Source organism: Oncorhynchus masou, unplaced genomic scaffold, assembly GCF_036934945.1.
Source record: "Oncorhynchus masou masou isolate Uvic2021 unplaced genomic scaffold, UVic_Omas_1.1 unplaced_scaffold_1447, whole genome shotgun sequence".
Classification (NCBI taxonomy): Eukaryota; Metazoa; Chordata; class Actinopteri; order Salmoniformes; family Salmonidae; genus Oncorhynchus; species Oncorhynchus masou.
The window spans coordinates 46287-65465 of NW_027004444.1; the positions used below are offsets into that span (position 1 = coordinate 46287).

The following is a 19179-nucleotide window of genomic DNA, read 5'->3' on the forward strand; positions in this document are numbered from 1 at the left end:
CCAGACCTAACACCAGACCTGAGGCCCAGATTAACCAGGTCACATCAACACTAAGAGAGTAAGAAAGAGCTGTTAGCAGAGCTGGTAATGGCTTAATGGATCCACAACAATTGACTTGGAGTCAGGGTAATGTAAGGCTAATCCTGACCTATGGGGACAGTGTGCTACTGGCTCACAGGAGAGGTCGTGTTGGGTCACAGGAGAGGTCGTGTTGGGTCACAGGAGAGGTTGTGTTGGGTCACAGGAGAGGTCGTGTTGGGTCACAGGAGAGGTCGTGTTGGGTCACAGGAGAGGTCGTGTTGGGTCACAGGACAGGGGAACAGTCGGCTGTAGGAGAGGTCGTGTTGGCTCACAGGAGAGGTCGTGTTGGGTCACAGGACAGGGGAACAGTCGGCTGTAGGAGAGGTTGTGTTGGGTCACAGGACAGGGGAACAGTCGGCTGTAGGAGAGGTCGTGTTGGGTCAGAGGAGAGGTCGTGTTGGGTCAGAGGAGAGGTTGTGTTGGGTCAGAGGAGAGGTTGTGTTGGGTCACAGGAGAGGTCGTGTTGGGTCACAGGACAGGGGAACAGTCGGCTGTAGGAGAGGTCGTGTTGGGTCAGAGGAGAGGTCGTGTTGGGTCAGAGGAGAGGTTGTGTTGGGTCACAGAACAAGGGAACAGTCGGCTGTAGGAGAGGTCGTGTTGGGTCACAGGACAGGGGAACAGTCGGCTATAGGAGAGGTCGTGTTGGGTCAGAGGAGAGGTTGTGTTGGGTCAGAGGAGAGGTTGTGTTGGGTCACAGGACAGGGGAACAGTCGGTCAGAGGAGAGGTTGTGTTGGGTCACAGGACAGGGGAACAGTTGGCTGTAGGAGAGGTCGTGTTGGGTCAGAGGAGAGGTCGTGTTGGCTCACAGGAGAGGTCGTGTTGGGTCACAGAACAGGGGAACAGTCGGCTGTAGGAGAGGTCGTGTTGGGTCAGAGGAGAGGTTGTGTTGGGTCACAGAACAGGGGAACAGTCGGCTGTAGGAGAGGTCGTGTTGGGTCAGAGGAGAGGTTGTGTTGGGTCAGAGGAGAGGTTGTGTTGGGTCACAGAACAAGGGAACAGTCGGCTGTAGGAGAGGTCGTGTTGGGTCAGAGGAGAGGTTGTGTTGGGTCAGAGGAGAGGTTGTGTTGGGTCAGAGGAGAGGTTGTGTTGGGTCACAGAACAGGGGAACAGTTGGCTGTAGGAGAGGTCGTGTTGGGTCAGAGGAGAGGTCGTGTTGGGTCAGAGGAGAGGTTGTGTTGGGTCACAGAACAGGGGAACAGTTGGCTGTAGGAGAGGTTGTGTTGGGTCAGAGGAGAGGTTGTGTTGGGTCAGAGGAGAGGTTGTGTTGGGTCAGAGGACAGGGGAACAGTCGGCTGTAGGAGAGGTCGTGTTGGGTCAGAGGAGAGGTCGTGTTGGGTCAGAGGAGAGGTTGTGTTGGGTCACAGAACAAGGGAACAGTCGGCTGTAGGAGAGGTCGTGTTGGGTCACAGGACAGGGGAACAGTCGGCTGTAGGAGAGGTCGTGTTGGGTCAGAGGAGAGGTTGTGTTGGGTCAGAGGAGAGGTTGTGTTGGGTCACAGGACAGGGGAACAGTCGGCTGTAGGAGAGGTCGTGTTGGGTCAGAGGAGAGGTTGTGTTGGGTCAGAGGAGAGGTTGTGTTGGGTCACAGAACAAGGGAACAGTCGGCTGTAGGAGAGGTCGTGTTGGGTCACAGAACAGGGGAACAGTCGGCTGTAGGAGAGGTCGTGTTGGGTCAGAGGAGAGGTTGTGTTGGGTCACAGAACAAGGGAACAGTTGGCTGTAGGAGAGGTCGTGTTGGGTCAGAGGAGAGGTTGTGTTGGGTCAGAGGAGAGGTTGTGTTGGGTCACAGGACAGGGGAACAGTTGGCTGTAGGAGAGGTCGTGTTGGGTCAGAGGAGAGGTCGTGTTGGGTCACAGAACAGGGGAACAGTCGGCTGTAGGAGAGGTCGTGTTGGGTCAGAGGAGAGGTTGTGTTGGGTCAGAGGAGAGGTTGTGTTGGGTCACAGAACAGGGGAACAGTCGGCTGTAGGAGAGGTCGTGTTGGGTCAGAGGAGAGGTTGTGTTGGGTCACAGAACAGGGGAACAGTCGGCTGTAGGAGAGGTCGTGTTGGGTCAGAGGAGAGGGGAACAGTTGGCTGTAGGAGAGGTCGTGTTGGGTCAGAGGAGAGGTTGTGTTGGGTCACAGGAGAGGTCGTGTTGGGTCACAGAACAGGGGAACAGTCGGCTGTAGGAGAGGTCGTGTTGGGTCAGAGGAGAGGTTGTGTTGGGTCAGAGGAGAGGTTGTGTTGGGTCACAGAACAGGGGAACAGTCGGCTGTAGGAGAGGTCGTGTTGGGTCAGAGGAGAGGTCGTGTTGGGTCACAGAACAGGGGAACAGTCGGCTGTAGGAGAGGTCGTGTTGGGTCAGAGGAGAGGTTGTGTTGGGTCAGAGGAGAGGTTGTGTTGGGTCAGAGGACAGGGGAACAGTCGGCTGTAGGAGAGGTCGTGTTGGGTCAGAGGAGAGGTCGTGTTGGGTCACAGAACAGGGGAACAGTCGGCTGTAGGAGAGGTCGTGTTGGGTCAGAGGAGAGGTCGTGTTGGGTCAGAGGAGAGGTTGTGTTGGGTCAGAGGAGAGGTTGTGTTGGGTCACAGAACAGGGGAACAGTTGGCTGTAGGAGAGGTCGTGTTGGGTCAGAGGAGAGGTCGTGTTGGGTCACAGAACAGGGGAACAGTTGGCCAGAGGAGAGGTCGTGTTGGGTCAGAGGAGAGGTCGTGTTGGGTCAGAGGAGAGGTCGTGTTGGGTCAGAGGAGAGGTTGTGTTGGGTCACAGAACAGGGGAACAGTCGGCTGTAGGAGAGGTCGTGTTGGGTCAGAGGAGAGGTCGTGTTGGGTCACAGAACAGGGGAACAGTCGGCTGTAGGAGAGGTCGTGTTGGGTCAGAGGAGAGGTCGTGTTGGGTCAGAGGAGAGGTTGTGTTGGGTCAGAGGACAGGGGAACAGTCGGCTGTAGGAGAGGTCGTGTTGGGTCAGAGGAGAGGGGAACAGTTGGCTGTAGGAGAGGTCGTGTTGGGTCAGAGGAGAGGTCGTGTTGGGTCACAGAACAGGGGAACAGTTGGCTGTAGGAGAGGTCGTGTTGGGTCAGAGGAGAGGTCGTGTTGGGTCAGAGGAGAGGTCGTGTTGGGTCACAGAACAGGGGAACAGTCGGCTGTAGGAGAGGTCGTGTTGGGTCAGAGGAGAGGTCGTGTTGGGTCAGAGGACAGGGGAACAGTCGGCTGTAGGAGAGGTCGTGTTGGGTCACAGGAGAGGTCGTGTTGGGTCAGAGGACAGGGGAACAGTCGGCTGTAGGAGAGGTCGTGTTGGGTCAGAGGAGAGGTTGTGTTGGGTCACAGGAGAGGGGAACAGTAGGATGAGTGGTATACTGCTTACCTGTCGGAGGTCGATGAATGCCAGCTGTAAAGTGTCTCCCTGGAAACCTGGGACAGGCTCTGAGCTGGCGAACACTGGAGCAGGGAGAGGAGACAGGAACAGTCAATCACCACCTGCTGTCACTGACAAGCCTACAGACGCTATATTTATTCTGTCAGGGGATAAGTCAACCTTTATATAAAGTGCTTTACAGTGGGAATAAATGAAATCAAAACAGAGTCAAGTTCAGGTTAAAACACTGCATGATCACCTAAAAACCTGAAACTACCTCGTATATCTTGGAGAACTCTACGTATGAGAAGTCAATAGATTCCTTAGAGACATATGAACATGTGAACCGGCCTGCTGAACCCAGGAGCTGAACTCTGGTTCACCCTGCATCAGCTCTCTCAGGCCCACCCATGGCTACGCCCCTGCCCAGTCATGTGAATTCAATAGATTAGGGCCGAATGAATTTATTTCAATTGACTTTATATGAACTGTACACAAGGACATGGGGTTTACAGTCAGACTACTGGGGTCAACACAGTGCTGAGGAGGTCAGGGAGTTTACAGTCAGACTACTGGGGTCAACACAGTGCTGAGGAGGTCAGGGAGTTTACAGTCAGACTACTGGGGTCAACACAGTGCTGAGGAGGTCAGGGAGTTTACAGTCAGACTACTGGGGTCAACACAGTGCTGATGAGGTCAGGGAGTTTACAGTCAGACTACTGGGGTCAACACAGTGCTGAGGAGGTCAGGGAGTTTACAGTCAAGACTACTGGGGTCAACACCGTGCTGAGGAGGTCAGGGAGTTTACAGTCAGACTACTGGGGTCAACACCGTGCTGAGGAGGTCAGGGAGTTTACAGTCAGACTACTGGGGTCAACACAGTGCTGAGGAGGTCAGGGAGTAAAACCTCTTCTACATGATGGACGAATAGATGTGCTGAGTGATGGCTGGAAGGTGAGTGATGGCTGGAAGGTGAGTGATGGCTGGAAGGTGAGTGATGGCTGGAAGGTGAGTGATGGCCGGAAGGTGAGTGATGGCCGGAAGGTGAGTGATGGCCGGAAGGTGAGTGGTGGCCGGAAGGTGAGTGATGGCCGGAAGGTGAGTGATGGCCGGAAGGTGAGTGATGGCCGGAAGGTGAGTGATGGCTGGAAGGTGAGTGATGGCCGGAAGGTGAGTGACCGCGACACACTAAGAGACTTGACCCCGACACACTAAGATTTGACCGCGACACACTAAGAGACTTGACCGCGACACACTAAGAGACTTGACCGCGACACACTAAGAGACTTGACCCCGACACACTAAGAGACTTGACCGCGACACACTAAGAGACTTGACCGCGACACACTAAGAGACTTGACCGCGACACACTAAGAGACTTGACCGCGACACACTAAGAGACTTGACCGCGACACACTAAGAGACTTGACCGCGACACACTAAGAGACTTGACCGCGACACACTAAGATACTTGACCGCGACACACTAAGATACTTGACCGCGACACACTAAGAGACTTGACCGCGACACACTAAGAGACTTGACCGCGACACACTAAGAGACTTGACCGCGACACACTAAGAGACTTGACCCCGACACACTAAGAGACTTGACCCCGACACACTAAGAGACTTGACCGCGACACACTAAGAGACTTGACCCCGACACACTAAGAGACTTGACCCCGACACACTAAGAGACTTGACCCCGACACACTAAGAGACTTGACCCCGACACACTAAGAGACTTGACCCCGACACACTAAGAGACTTGACCGCGACACACTAAGAGACTTGACCCCGACACACACTTGACCCGACAAGAGACTTGACCCCGACACACTAAGAGACTTGACCGCGACACACTAAGAGACTTGACCGCGACACACTAAGAGACTTGACCGCGACACACTAAGAGACTTGACCGCGACACACTAAGAGACTTGACCGCGACACACTAAGAGACTTGACCGCGACACACTAAGAGACTTGACCGCGACACACTAAGAGACTTGACCCCGACACACTAAGAGACTTGACCCCGACACACTAAGAGACTTGACCGCGACACACTAAGAGACTTGACCCCGACACACTAAGAGACTTGACCCCGACACACTAAGAGACTTGACCCCGACACACTAAGAGACTTGACCGTGAAACACCTGAAGACTGATCTGCTCTGTAGGAAAATATCTTCCAGGTAAGTACGAGGAGATATTTGTCACAACACAGCTGTTCAGCAGAGTTCGTTTTGAGGGTAGGGGGATGTGTTCTAAATGGGACCATATCCTCTTTACAGGGCCCACAGGGCTCTGGCCGACAGTAGTGCACTATATAGGGAATAGGGTGCTATTTGGGATGCATTCGGAGTGACAAGGGAGAGGCTAGAGCATAGGTCACCACTCTGACTAACAGCAGGAGGATTACCTGGGAGGAGCCAACTGACTGGATTCCTAGAGGGGTGTCTTATGCTTGCGGGGGTGTGTGTGTGTGTGTGTGTGTGTGTGTGTGTGTGTGTGTGTGTGTGTGTGTGTGTGTGTGTGTGTGTGTGTGTGTGTGTGTGTGTGTGAGAGAGAGAGACAGGAGTCATCTCTGCTCTGTCACAGCCGTTTAGCGGAGGGCATTCTGAGGGCAGAGTCTGTGTCCCAAATTGTACTCCATTTCCCTTCATAGTGCACTGCTTCTGACTATGTTTTAAATGTAGTGCACTATAAAAGGAATAGGGTGGCGTTTAGGACAGACTCAGGACATTTCTGACGCTCCAATCCCTCTTGTTCAAACATTATTAGGCTGAACTACCCTTAACACTATTACCTATGGGCCCTGGTCAAAGGTAGTGCACTATATAGGGAATAGGGCTGTAGTGTAAAGTAGTGCACTATATAGGGAATAGGGCTGTAGTGTAAAGTAGTGCACTATATAGGGAATAGGGCTGTAGTGTAAAGTAGTGCACTATATAGGGAATAGGGCTGTAGTGTAAAGTAGTGCACTATATAGGGAATAGGGCTGTAGTGTAAAGTAGTGTACTATATAGGGAATAGGGCTGTAGTGTAAAGTAGTGCACTATATAGGGAAAAGGGCTGTAGTATAAAGTAGTGCACTATATAGGGAATAGGGCTGTAGTGTAAAGTAGTGCACTATATAAGGAATAGGGCTGTAGTGTAAAGTAGTGCACTATATAGGGAATAGGGCTGTAGTGTAAAGTAGTGCACTATATAGGGAATAGGGCTGTAGTGTAAAGTGGTGCACTATATAGGGAATAGGGCTGTAGTGTAAAGTAGTGCACTATATAGGGAATAGGGCTGTAGTGTAAAGTAGTGCACTATATAGGGAATAGGGCTGTAGTGTAAAGTAGTGCACTATATAGGGAATAGGGCTGTAGTGTAAAGTAGTGCACTATATAGGGAATAGGGCTGTAGTGTAAAGTAGTGCACTATATAGGGAATAGGGCTGTAGTATAAAGTAGTGCACTATATAGGGAATAGGGTCCTATTAGGGATGTAGCCAGCATTAGGCTCAACTCCTCCTCTATCTAATAGCTCCTCGACATCTACTGTACCCCTGCATGATTAAAGCCCTCTCCCTGACCGTTTCCATGGGGATGATAGGGAGTTGTGTGTGTATTGTCAATCATTCACACTGACATCTACTGTACCCCTCCATGATTAAAGCCCTCTCCTTGACCGTTTCCATGGGGATGATAGGGAGTTGTGTGTGTATTGTCAATCATTCACACTGACATCTACTGTACCCCTCCATGATTAAAGCCCTCTCCCTGACCGTTTCCATGGGGATGGTAGAGAGTTGTGTGTGTATTGTCAATCATTCACACTGACATCTACTGTACCCCTCCATGATTAAAGCCCTCTCCCTGACCGTTTCCATGGGGATGGTAGAGAGTTGTGTGTGTATTCACACTGCATGGCTAAACTCCCATTAAGTCCACTTACATTCACACTGTATGACGTCCAGGTTAAACTGCTGAACGGCTCCCATACTGATCTGTTTCAGCTCGCTGTCCAACAGCATCTGCATCAGGGACGTGGACAAGTGCTTACACGCTGACATACAGGCTGTCTGGGCCACTTTACCCTGCAGGAGAACAGAGAGGTGGAGAGGGAGGGGGAGAGGAAGAGGAAGAGAGAGGAGAGAGGAGAGAGAGAGGAAAGAGAGAGGAGAGAGAGAGAAGAGAGAGTGGGGAGAGAGAGAGACAGAGAGAGAGAGAGAGTGAGAGAGAGAGAGAGAGAGAGTGTGAGAGAGAGAGAGAGAAAGAGGGAGAGGAAAGAGAGAGGAGAGAGAGAGAGAGAGACAGAGACAGACAGAGAGACAGAGAGAGAGAGAGACAGAGAGAGAGAGAGAGAGAGAGAGAGAGAGAGAGAGAGACAGAGAAAGACAGAGAGACAGAGAGAGAGACAGAGAGACAGAGAGAGAGACAGAGAGAGAGAGAGAGAGAGAGAGAGAGAGAGAGAGAAAAGGGAGGAGAGGGTAAATGTCAGTTTGAGTCTGGACAATCTGTGTCAATAGAATATGGGAGTACAGATTTAGTCAAAGCTTCCTCTATCATACCTGAGGATTTGGAATTGATTACTGTGGGCTGCTGGCCCATGTTCTCTAGATAACAGCAGGTTACATAACGACTCTGAACATGGATAAAACATGCAGGCAGAAGAACAACACAGATGAGGCTCAAAACAGAATGATGGATTCAAATGAACAGGGTTGTGAGGTTGTAGAGGGAGGGAAAAGCAGACGATAACGATCATATCCAGACCAGACCAACAGAGCACAGAGAGACATCATGCACTAAGAATGGTTAGTGCTACACCAGGCTGTATCATGCTGAATGCTGATCGAGAGCAGCAGAGATACATGGGTTGGACTGTGTGGTGGTCCATGCTGTCCAAGACACGCGTCCACTCTCATCTCTTCAATGTGTTCCAGACTACCCTATACAATGGCCAAGTCCCTATAGGAAAACCAATCAATGTGTTATAGACTACCCTATACAATGGCCAAGTCCCTATAGGAAAACCAATCAATGTGTTCCAGACTACCCTATACAATGGCCAAGTCCCTATAGGAAAACCAATCAATGTGTTATAGACTACCCTATACAATGGCCAAGTCCCTATAGGAAAACCAATCAATGTGTTATAGACTACCCTATACAATGGCCAAGTCCCTATAGGAAAACCACCAATCAATGTGTTCCAGACTACCCTATACAATGGCCAAGTCCCTATAGGAAAACCAATCAATGTGTTCCAGACTACCCTATACAATGGCCAAGTCCCTATAGGAAAACCAATCAATGTGTTATAGACTACCCTATACAATGGCCAAGTCCCTATAGGAAAACCAATCAATGTGTTATAGACTACCCTATACAATGGCCAAGTCCCTATAGGAAAACCAATCAATGTGTTATAGACTACCCTATACAATGGCCAAGTCCCTATAGGAAAACAAATCAATGTGTTCCAGACTACCCTATACAATGGCCAAGTCCCTATAGGAAAACCAATCAATGTGTTATAGACTACCCTATACAATGGCCAAGTCCCTATAGGAAAACCAATCAATGTGTTATAGACTACCCTATACAATGGCCAAGTCCCTATAGGAAAACCAATCAATGTGTTATAGACTACCCTATACAATGGGCAAGTCCCTATAGGAAAACCAATCAATGTGTTATAGACTACCCTATACAATGGCCAAGTCCCTATAGGAAAACCAATCAATGTGTTCCAGACTACCCTATACAATGGCCAAGTCCCTATAGGAAAACCAAAACCAACTGGTCCCAGATCTGTTTGTGAAGGTGGCGTTGATTAGATGGGTCCCAGATCTGTTTGTGAAGGTTGCTTTGATTAGACTGGTCCCAGATCTGTTTGTGAAGGTGGCGTTGATTAGACTGGTCCCAGATCTGTTTGTGAAGGTGGCGTTGATTAGACTGGTCCCAGATCTGTTTGTGAAGGTTACGTTGATTAGACTGGTCCCAGATCTGTTTGTGAGGGTTACGTTGATTAGACTGGTCCCAGATCTGTTTGTGAAGGTTGCTTTGATTAGACTGGTCCCAGATCTGTTTGTGAAGGTTACGTTGATTAGACTGGTCCCAGATCTGTTTGTGAAGGTGGCGTTGATTAGACTGGTCCCAGATCTGTTTGTGAGGGTTACGTTGATTAGACTGGTCCCATATCTGTTTGTGAAGGTTGCTTTGATTAGACTGGTCCCAGATCTGTTTGTGAAAGTTACGTTGATTAGACTGGTCCCAGATCTGTTTGTGAAGGTTGCTTTGATTAGACTGGTCCCAGATCTGTTTGTGAAGGTTGCTTTGATTAGACTGGTCCCAGATCTGTTTGTGAAGGTTGCTTTGATTAGACTGGTCCCAGATCTGTTTGTGAAAGTTACGTTGATTAGACTGGTCCCAGATCTGTTTGTGAAGGTTGCTTTGATTAGACTGGTCCCAGATCTGTTTGTGAAGGTTGCTTTGATTAGACTGGTCCCAGATCTGTTTGTGGAGGTTGCTTTGATTAGACTGGTCCCAGATCTGTTTGTGAAGGTTACGTTGATTAGACTGGTCCCAGATCTGTTTGTGAAGGTTGCTTTGATTAGACTGGTCCCAGATCTGTTTGTGAAGGTTGCTTTGATTAGACTGGTCCCAGATCTGTTTGTGAAGGTTGCTTTGATTAGACTGGTCCCAGATCTGTTTGTGAAGGTTGCTTTGATTAGACTGGTCCTGTACTCCCTGTTCACCCATGACTGCGTGGCCACGCGCGCCTCCAACTCAAACATCAAGTTTGCAGACGACACAACAGTGGTAGGCTTGATTACCAACAACGACGAGACGGCCTACAGGGAGGAGGTGAGGGCCCTCGGAGTGTGGTGTCAGGAAAATAACCTCACACTCAACGTCAACAAAACAAAGGAGAGGATCATGGACTTCAGGAAACAGCAGAGGGAGCACCCCCCTATCCACATCAACGGTACAGTGGTGGAGAAGGTGGAAAGTTTTAAGTTCCTCGGCGTACACATCACGGACAAACTGAATTGGTCCACTCACACAGACAGCGTGGTGAAGAAGGCACAATCGAGAGCATCCTGGCGGGCTGTATCACCGCCTGGTACGGCAACTGCTCCGCTCACAACCGTAAGGCTCTCCAGAGGGTAGTGAGGTCTGCACAACGCATCACCGGGGGCAAACTACCTGCCCTCCAGGACACCTACACCACCCGATGTCACAGGAAGACCATAAAGATCATCAAGGACATCAACCACCCGAGCCACTGCCTGTTCACCCTGCTATCATCCAGAAGGCGAGGTCAGTACAGGTGCATCAAAGCTGGGACCGAGAGACTGAAAAACAGCTTCTATCTCAAGGCCATCAGACTGTTAAACAGCCACCACTAACACAGAGAGGCTGCTGCCAACACACTGACTCAACTCCAGCCACTTTAATAATGGAAAAATTGATGTAAAAAATGTATCACTAGCCACTTTAAACAATGCCAATTTACAAACCCTATTACTCATCTCATACGTATATACTGTACTCTATACCATCTACTGCATCTTTATGTAATACATGTATCACTAGCCACTTTAACTATGCCACTTTGTTTACATACTCATCTCATATGTATATACTGTACTCTATACCATCTACTGCATCTTGCCATCTTTATGTAATACATGTATCACTAGACACTTTAACCTATGCCACTGTTTACATACCCTACATTACTCATCTCATAAGTATATACTGTACTTACTCTATACCATCTACTGCATCTTGCCTATGCCGTTCTGGACCATCACTCATTCATATATCTTTATTTTTTAAATGTTTTAATTAATTAATTTTTTACCCATTTTTCTCCCCAATTTTGTGGTATCCAATTGTTTTTTTAGTAGCTACTATCTTGTTTCATCGCGTCCTCCGATACACAACCCAACCAAGCCGCACTGCTTCTTAACACAGCGCCCTCCAACCCGGAAGCCAGCCGGGATTGTTAGGTTAGATTACTTGTTGGTTATTACTGCATTGTCGGAACTAGAAGCACGAGCATTAACATCTGCTAACCATGTGTATGTGACAAATAGAATGTGATTTGAACAGATTCCCATATCCCTACTATAGGGAACAGGGTGCTACTCAGTATTCTCTCCTCTTCTGACAGAGTGAAGCTGTCTATCTGGGGGGCACGACTCTGGGTGGGGGACACGACTCTGGGTGGGGGACACGACTCTGGGTGGGGGACACGACTCTGGGCGGGGGACACGACTCTGGGTGGGGGACACGACTCTGGGTGGGGACACGACTCTGGGTGGGGGACACGACTCTGGGTGGGGACACGACTCTGGGTGGGGGGGACACGACTCTGGGTGGGGGACACGACTCGGGGACACGTGGGGGACACGACTCTGGGCGGGGGACACGACTCTGGGCGGGGGACACGACTCTGGGCGGGGGACACGACTCTGGGCGGGGGACACGACTCTGGGCGGGGGACACGACTCTGGGCGGGGGACACGACTCTGGGCGGGGGACACGACTCTGGGTGGGGGACACGACTCTGGGTGGGGGACACGACTCTGGGTGGGGGACATGACTGTTTAGGAAGACGTTGTAATCTAAGTAAATGAGGCATTCAGACAGTAGTAGATGAACTGTGATTGGATGCTATAGAAGAGAGCTGAAGCATTCCTGGAGACCGCTCAGTGATTTAGCAGATAAGGCTTGAAAAAGGATTTTAATTGGTTCTGTTTTATGTAACATACAGTATTCCATTTAGCAGACACTTTTTTAATCCACAAGACAATGATGGCTACGTCATTCTACTATCTACGATCTGCCCTTCTCTCTCCAGCTTCTCTCTCCAGCTTCTCTCTCCAGCTTCTCTCTCCAGCTTCTCTCTCCAGCTTGGCTTTCCACTTTGCCCTTCCAACTAACCCTTCTACAGAACATCAGACAACTCAGAGAAGTATATTGTAGCTTCACTCCACATGTTAGACAGACTCATGCTCACGTAGTAAATTCATGGCTCTTTACTGGGTTGGTGGAAAGGTTCAAAGTTCACCTGGATCAGATAGTTTAGATCCTTCTTTCTTTAAGGTTGCTGCCCTCTGTTATCACCGAGCCTGTCTCACCTCTCTGGAGAGGTTCCCAGTGCTTGGAAGGCCTGTCTCACCTCTCTGGAGAGGTTCCCAGTGCTTGGAAGGCCTGTCTCACCTCTCTTGGGGAAGGCCTGTCTCACTCTCTGGGGAGGTTCCCAGTGCTTGGAAGGCCTGTCTCACTCTGGAGAGGTTCTGGAGGCCTGTCTCACCTCTCTGGGGGTTCCCAGTGCTTGGAAGGCCTGTCTCACCTCTCTGGGGAGGTTCCCAGTGCTTGGAAGGCCTGTCTCACCTCTCTGGGGAGGTTCCCAGTGCTTGGAAGGCAGCCAATGTTTGTCCTTTATTTAAAAGGGTGGTATCAAGCTGATCCTAACCATTATAGGCCAATTTCTATCTTGCCCTGTTAATCAAAAGTGTTGGGATAACTTGTCAATAATCAACTGACTGGCTCTCTGGTATCCAATCTGGTTTCCGCTCAGGTTATGGATGTGTCACTGCAACCTTAAAAGGTAATAAATGATGTCACCACTGACCTTGATTATAAGCAATGTTGTGCTGCTATTTTTATTGACTTGGCCAATGCTTTTGATACGGTAGACAATCCATTCTTGTGGATCGGCTAAGGAGTATTGGTGTCTCTGAGGGGTCTTTGGCCTGGTTTGCTAACTACCACTGTCAAAGAGTGCAGCGTATAAAGTCAGAACATCTGTGGTCTCAGCCACTGCCCGTCACCAAGGGAGTACCCCAGGGCTCGATCCTAGGCCCCACACTCTTCTCAATTTACATCAACAACATAGCTCAGGCAGTAGGAAGCTCTTTTAATCCATTTATATGCAGATGATACAGTCTTATACTCAGCTGGCCCCTCCCTGGATTTAGTGTTAAGCACTCGACAACAAAGCTTTCTTAGTGTCCAACAAGCTTTATTTGCACTTAACCTTGTTCAAAACACCTGCAAAACAAAGGTCATGTGGTTCCGGTAAGAAGAATGCCCCTCTCCCCACGTGTGTATACCACCTCTGAGGGTTTAGAGCTTGAGTTGTGCACCGGGGCCTCTCTCCCCACGTGTGTATACCACCTCTGAGGGTTTAGAGCTTGAGTTGTGCACCGGGGCCTCTCTCCCCACATGTGTATACCACCTCTGAGGGTTTAGAGCTTGAGTTGTGCACCGAGGCCTCTCTCCCCACATGTGTATACCACCTCTGAGGGTTTAGAGCTTGAGTTGTGCACCGAGGCCTCTCTCCCCACATGTGTATACCACCTCTGAGGGTTTAGAGCTTGAGTTGTGCCTCTCACTCCACTTTATATTCTAGTTAGAGACAGTCTGCACTGTTCTGTGAAGGGAGTAGTACACAGAGTTGTACGAGATCTTCAGTTCCTTGGTAATTTCTCACATGGAATAGCCTTCATTTCTCAGAACAAGAATAGACTGACAAGTTTCAGAAGAAAGTTCTTTGTTTCTGGCCATTTTGAGCCTGTAATCGAACCCACAAATGCTGATGCTCCAGATACTCAACTAGTCTAAAGAAGGCCAGTTGTATTGTTTTCAGTTTTCAGCTGTGCTAACAGAATTGCAAAAGGGTTTTCTAATGATCAATTAGCCTGATAAACTTGGATTAGCTAACACAACGTGCCATTGGAACACAGGAGTGATGGTTGCTGATAATGGGCCAATTTGTAGTCGCTGATCTGTACGTCTATGTAGATATTCCATTAAAAATCAGCCATTTCCATACAATAGTAATTTACAACATTAACAATGTCTACACATTATTTCTGTATTTCTGATCAATGTGATGTTATTTTAAATGGACCAAAAAAAAAAAAGTTTTTCTTTCAAAAATAAGGACATTTCTAAGTGACCCCAAACTTCTTTTGAACAATGATTTGATATGCTATACAATCTGTTACACATACTGGATACTGAGCTGTACAAATAAAGTCATCGACAGCCTGTGTGTGTTTACAGACACTGTACAGATAAAATAACCTATTACATTTCACTTGACCTAAACGTGATGATGGATGGTATGTAAATTACTATAGTTCAGCATCATCACAAGTGGAGGGAGCAACAAGCCTGGGGGCAAATCCACAGTACAGACATGATCATGCATTACCCAGAACTGGACAGGGTAGGGGGGGGAGTAGTAGGCAGGGGGCAGAGTAGGACAGGGAGGGGGGCAGAGTAGGGCAGGGGGGGGGGCAGAGTAGGGCAGGGGGGGGGGCAGGGAGGGGGCAGAGTAGGGCAGGCAGGGGGCAAGTAGGAAGGGGGCAGAGTAGGGCAGGGAAGAGTAGGGGGGCAGAGTAGAGCAGAGGGGGCAGAGTAGAGCAGGCAGGGGGGGGGGGTGCAGAGTAGAGCAGGGAGGGGGGGGGGCAGAGTAGGGCAGGGAGGGGGAGGGGGGGGCAGAGTAGAGCAGGGAGGGGGGCAGAGTAGAGCAGAGTAGGGGGGGGGGGGCAGAGTGGGGGGGGGCAGAGTAGGGCAGGGAGGGGGGCAGAGTAGAGCAGGGTAGGGGGGCAGAGTAGGGCAGGGAGGGGTGGGCAGAGTAGGGCAGGGATGGGGGGCAGAGTAGGGCAGGAGGGGGGGGCAGAGTAGGGCAGGGATGGGGGGCAGAGTAGAGCAGAGTAGGGGGGGGGGCAGAGTAGGGCGGGGGGGGGTAGGGCAGGGAGTAGGGGGGGGGGTACTTACCGACATGGCAGCATGGTCATTGCAGTTATTCTGAGCAGAACCAGAACCACCCAAACAAATGAAACATGTCCAGAATAGGAGGGAGAGAAAGGATGGCAACAATAAATGGACAGGAAAAGAAAAACCAGAGACAGACCCAGCATGCTTGGCAGAGGAAGTCAAATCAATAGAGAAATACAGTATAGATTTACATCACTGTGGGAGACAGAGGAGACATTCCTGAAGAAAAACATCTTAAAAACAGAACGGGAATAAAAAGCTGGAAATGATTGTATTCAAGATAAGGAAGCTGGTGTACAAAGCAACCGGTCTGGTCTGGGGTTCCACCAGCAACAGGTCTGGTCTGGGGTTCCACCAGCAACAGGTCTGGTCTGGGGTTTCACCAGCAACAGGTCTGGGGTTTCACCAGCAACAGGTCTGGTCTGGGGTTCCACCAGCAACAGGTCTGGTCTGGGGTTCCACCAGCAACAGGTCTGGTCTGGGGTTCCACCAGCAACAGGTCTGGTCTGGGGTTCCACCAGCAACAGGTCTGGTCTGGGGTTCCACCAGCAACAGGTCTGGGGTTCCACCAGCAACAGGTCTGGGGTTCCACCAGCAACAGGTCTGGTCTGGGGTTCCACCAGCAACAGGTCTGGTCTGGGGTTTCACCAGCAACAGGTCTGGTCAGCACCAGCAACCGGTCTGGTCTGGGGTTCCACCAGCAACAGGTCTGGTCTGGGGTTGGGGTTTCACCAGCAACAGGTCTGGTCTGGAGTCCACCAGCAACAGGTCTGGTCTGGGGTTCCACCAGCAACAGGTCTGGTCTGGGGTTCCACCAGCAACAGGTCTGGTCTGGAGTCCACCAGCAACCGGTCTGGTCTGGGGTTCCACCAGCAACAGGTCTGGGGTTCCACCAGCAACAGGTCTGGGGTTCCACCAGCAACAGGTCTGGTCTGGGGTTTCACCAGCAACAGGTCTGGTCTGGGGTTCCACCAGCAACAGGTCTGGTCTGGAGTCCACCAGCAACCGGTCTGGTCTGGGGTTCCACCAGCAACAGGTCTGGTCTGGGGTTTCACCAGCAACAGGTCTGGTCTGGGGTTTCACCAGCAACAGGTCTGGTCTGGGGTTCCACCAGCAACAGGTCTGGTCTGGGGTTCCACCAGCAACAGGTCTGGTCTACCAGCAACAGGTCTGGTCTGGGGTTCCACCAGCAACAGGTCTGGTCTGGGGTTCCACCAGCAACAGGTCTGGTCTGGGGTTTCACCAGCAACAGGTCTGGTCTGGGGTTCCACCAGCAACAGGTCTGGTCTGGGGTTCCACCAGCAACAGGTCTGGTCTGGGGTTTCACCAGCAACAGGTCTGGTCTGGGGTTCCACCAGCAACAGGTCTGGTCTGGGGTTCCACCAGCAACAGGTCTGGTCTGGGGTTCCACCAGCAACAGGTCTGGTCTACCAGCAACAGGTCTGGTCTGGGGTTCCACCAGCAACAGGTCTGGTCTGGGGTTCCACCAGCAACAGGTCTGGTCTGGGGTTTCACCAGCAACAGGTCTGGTCTGGAGTCCACCAGCAACAGGTCTGGTCTGGGGTTCCACCAGCAACAGGTCTGGTCTGGGGTTTCACCAGCAACAGGTCTGGTCTGGAGTCCACCAGCAACAGGTCTGGTCTGGGGTTCCACCAGCAACAGGTCTGGTCTGGGGTTTCACCAGCAACAGGTCTGGTCTGGGGTTCCACCAGCAACAGGTCTGGTCTGGGGTTTCACCAGCAACAGGTCTGGTCTGGAATCCACCAGCAACAGGTCTGGTCTGGGGTTCCACCAGCAACAGGTCTGGTCTGGGGTTTCACCAGCAACAGGTCTGGGGTTCCACCAGCAGTCTGGTCTGGGGTTCCACCAGCATACATCCAGCAACAGGTCTGGTCTGGGGTTCCACCAGCAACAGGTCTTCAGTCTGGGGTTTCACCAGCATTACAGGTCTGGTCTGGGGTTCCACCAGCAACAGGTCTGGTCTGGGGAACTCACCAGCAACAGGTCTGGTCTGGGGTTCCACCAGCACAGGTCTGGTCAGTTTTACCAGCAACAGGTCTGGTCTGGGGTTCCACCAGCAACAGGTCTGGTCTGGGGTTCCACCAGCAACAGGTCTGGTCTGGGGTTCCACCAGCAACAGTCTGGTACATGGGGTTCCACCAGCAACAGGTCTGGTCTGGGGTTCCAAAACAACCAGCAACAGGTCTGGTCTGGGGTTCCAACAGCAAAGGTCTGGTCTGGTTCCACCAGCAACAAGAGCACATATGCAGTACCTCCAACACTGGGATTGGCTCTTTGGTCTGTTTCATTGCATGAATACACAGTACTGCTAAGTACATCACTCTTCACTAAGACACAGTATGCCAAGTCATTATCAAAACTGAATACACATCTTGTACACAACTCCAACACATAGACACATTTCTGCAGAACATAAAAGAATGAACATACGAAGATGCAGTACATAACTCCTAACCTGAATACACATTACTGCAGTACATAACTCCAACACTGAATACACAGTACTGCAGTACATAACTCCAACACTGAATACACATTACTGCAGTACATAACTCCAACACTGAATACACATTACTGCAGTACATAACTCCAACACTGAATACACAGTACTGCAGTACACAACTCCAACACTGAATACACAGTACTGCAGTACATAACTCCAACACATAGACACAGTACTGCAGTACATAACTCCAACACTGAATACACAGTACTGCAGTACACAACTCCAACACATAGACACAGTACTGCAGTACATAACTCCAACACTGAATACACAGTACTGCAGTACATAACTCCAACACATAGACACATTACTGCAGTACATAACTCCAACACATAGACACAGTACTGCAGTACATAACTCCAACACATAGACACATTACTGCAGTACATAACTCCAACACATAGACACATTACTGCAGTACAGGGCTGCATCCACGCCACAGTGGGTATCATCAACAGCGTCACTCAACCCAATGAGAAGCACAGTAGATACGAGTCCCCACCGTGACGTAACACTGATACAAGTACAACACTTCAACAAACACACTACCACAATAACTCACAACAAAACTCCATCTCCCAGAGTTCCCCTGCCTGCGGGGGGGAGTGGCTAACTCACCGGCAGGTGTGTGAAGACCTGGAAGGTGCTGCGGAGGAAGTTGATGAGGTCCATGAGGTATCCACTGGCCTGGCCATCCGACTCCGGCATGCTCCAATCATAGTCTGCCAGCTGGATAAACTCATCTATCTTCTGGTTCAGTTTGGTGTAGATCTCTCCCTCCGCTGCATGGCGTGCATCCTGGATACACCAGACAGGGAACACCAACATGTCAGTACTACTGAGGTTACTACAGAGGATACTACTGACAGAATGAGCTGAATGCCAGGTAAGACTAGAGGTTACTACTGACAGAATGAGCTGAACACCAGGTAAGACTAGAGGATACTACTGACAGAATGAGATGAACACCAGGTAAGACTACAGAGGATACTACTGACAGAATGAGCTGAACACCAGGTAAGACTAGAGGTTACTACTGACAGAATGAGCTGAACACCAGGTAAGACTAGAGGATACTACAGACAGAATGAGCTGAACACCAGGTAAGACTAGAGGTTACTACTGACAGAATGAGCTGAACACCAGGTAAGACTAGAGGATACTACTGACAGAATGAGCTGAACACCAGGTAAGACTACAGAGGATACTACTGACAGAATGAGCTGAACACCAGGTAAGACTAGAGGTTACTACTGACAGAATGAGCTGAACACCAGGTAAGACTACGGAGGTTACTACTGACAGAATGAGCTGAACACCAGGTAAGACTACGGAGGATACTACTGACAGAATGAGCTGAACACCAGGTAAGACTAGAGGTTACTACTGACAGAATGAGCTGAACACCAGGTAAGACTAGAGGTTACTAC

General features: G+C 50.3%; 1 protein-coding gene across 6 annotated transcripts in view; it reads right to left on the minus strand.

Moving 5' to 3' along the window:
- Positions 1–19179, minus strand: part of LOC135530874 (exocyst complex component 6-like) — a 130957-nt gene that overhangs the window by 28160 nt on the left and 83618 nt on the right. For 4 of the 6 annotated variants that reach the window (XM_064959046.1, XM_064959041.1, XM_064959040.1 and 1 more), the window contains 4 exons: positions 18368–18547; positions 15223–15252; positions 7367–7508; positions 3424–3497 (listed from right to left, as the gene is read on the minus strand). In XM_064959046.1, coding sequence (XP_064815118.1) covers positions 3424–3497; positions 7367–7508; positions 15223–15252; positions 18368–18547 — 426 coding nt within the window. The remainder of the gene's footprint in view (positions 1–3423; positions 3498–7366; positions 7509–15222; positions 15253–18367; positions 18548–19179) is intronic. The other 2 variants (XM_064959044.1, XM_064959043.1) reach the window with 1 other exon arrangement.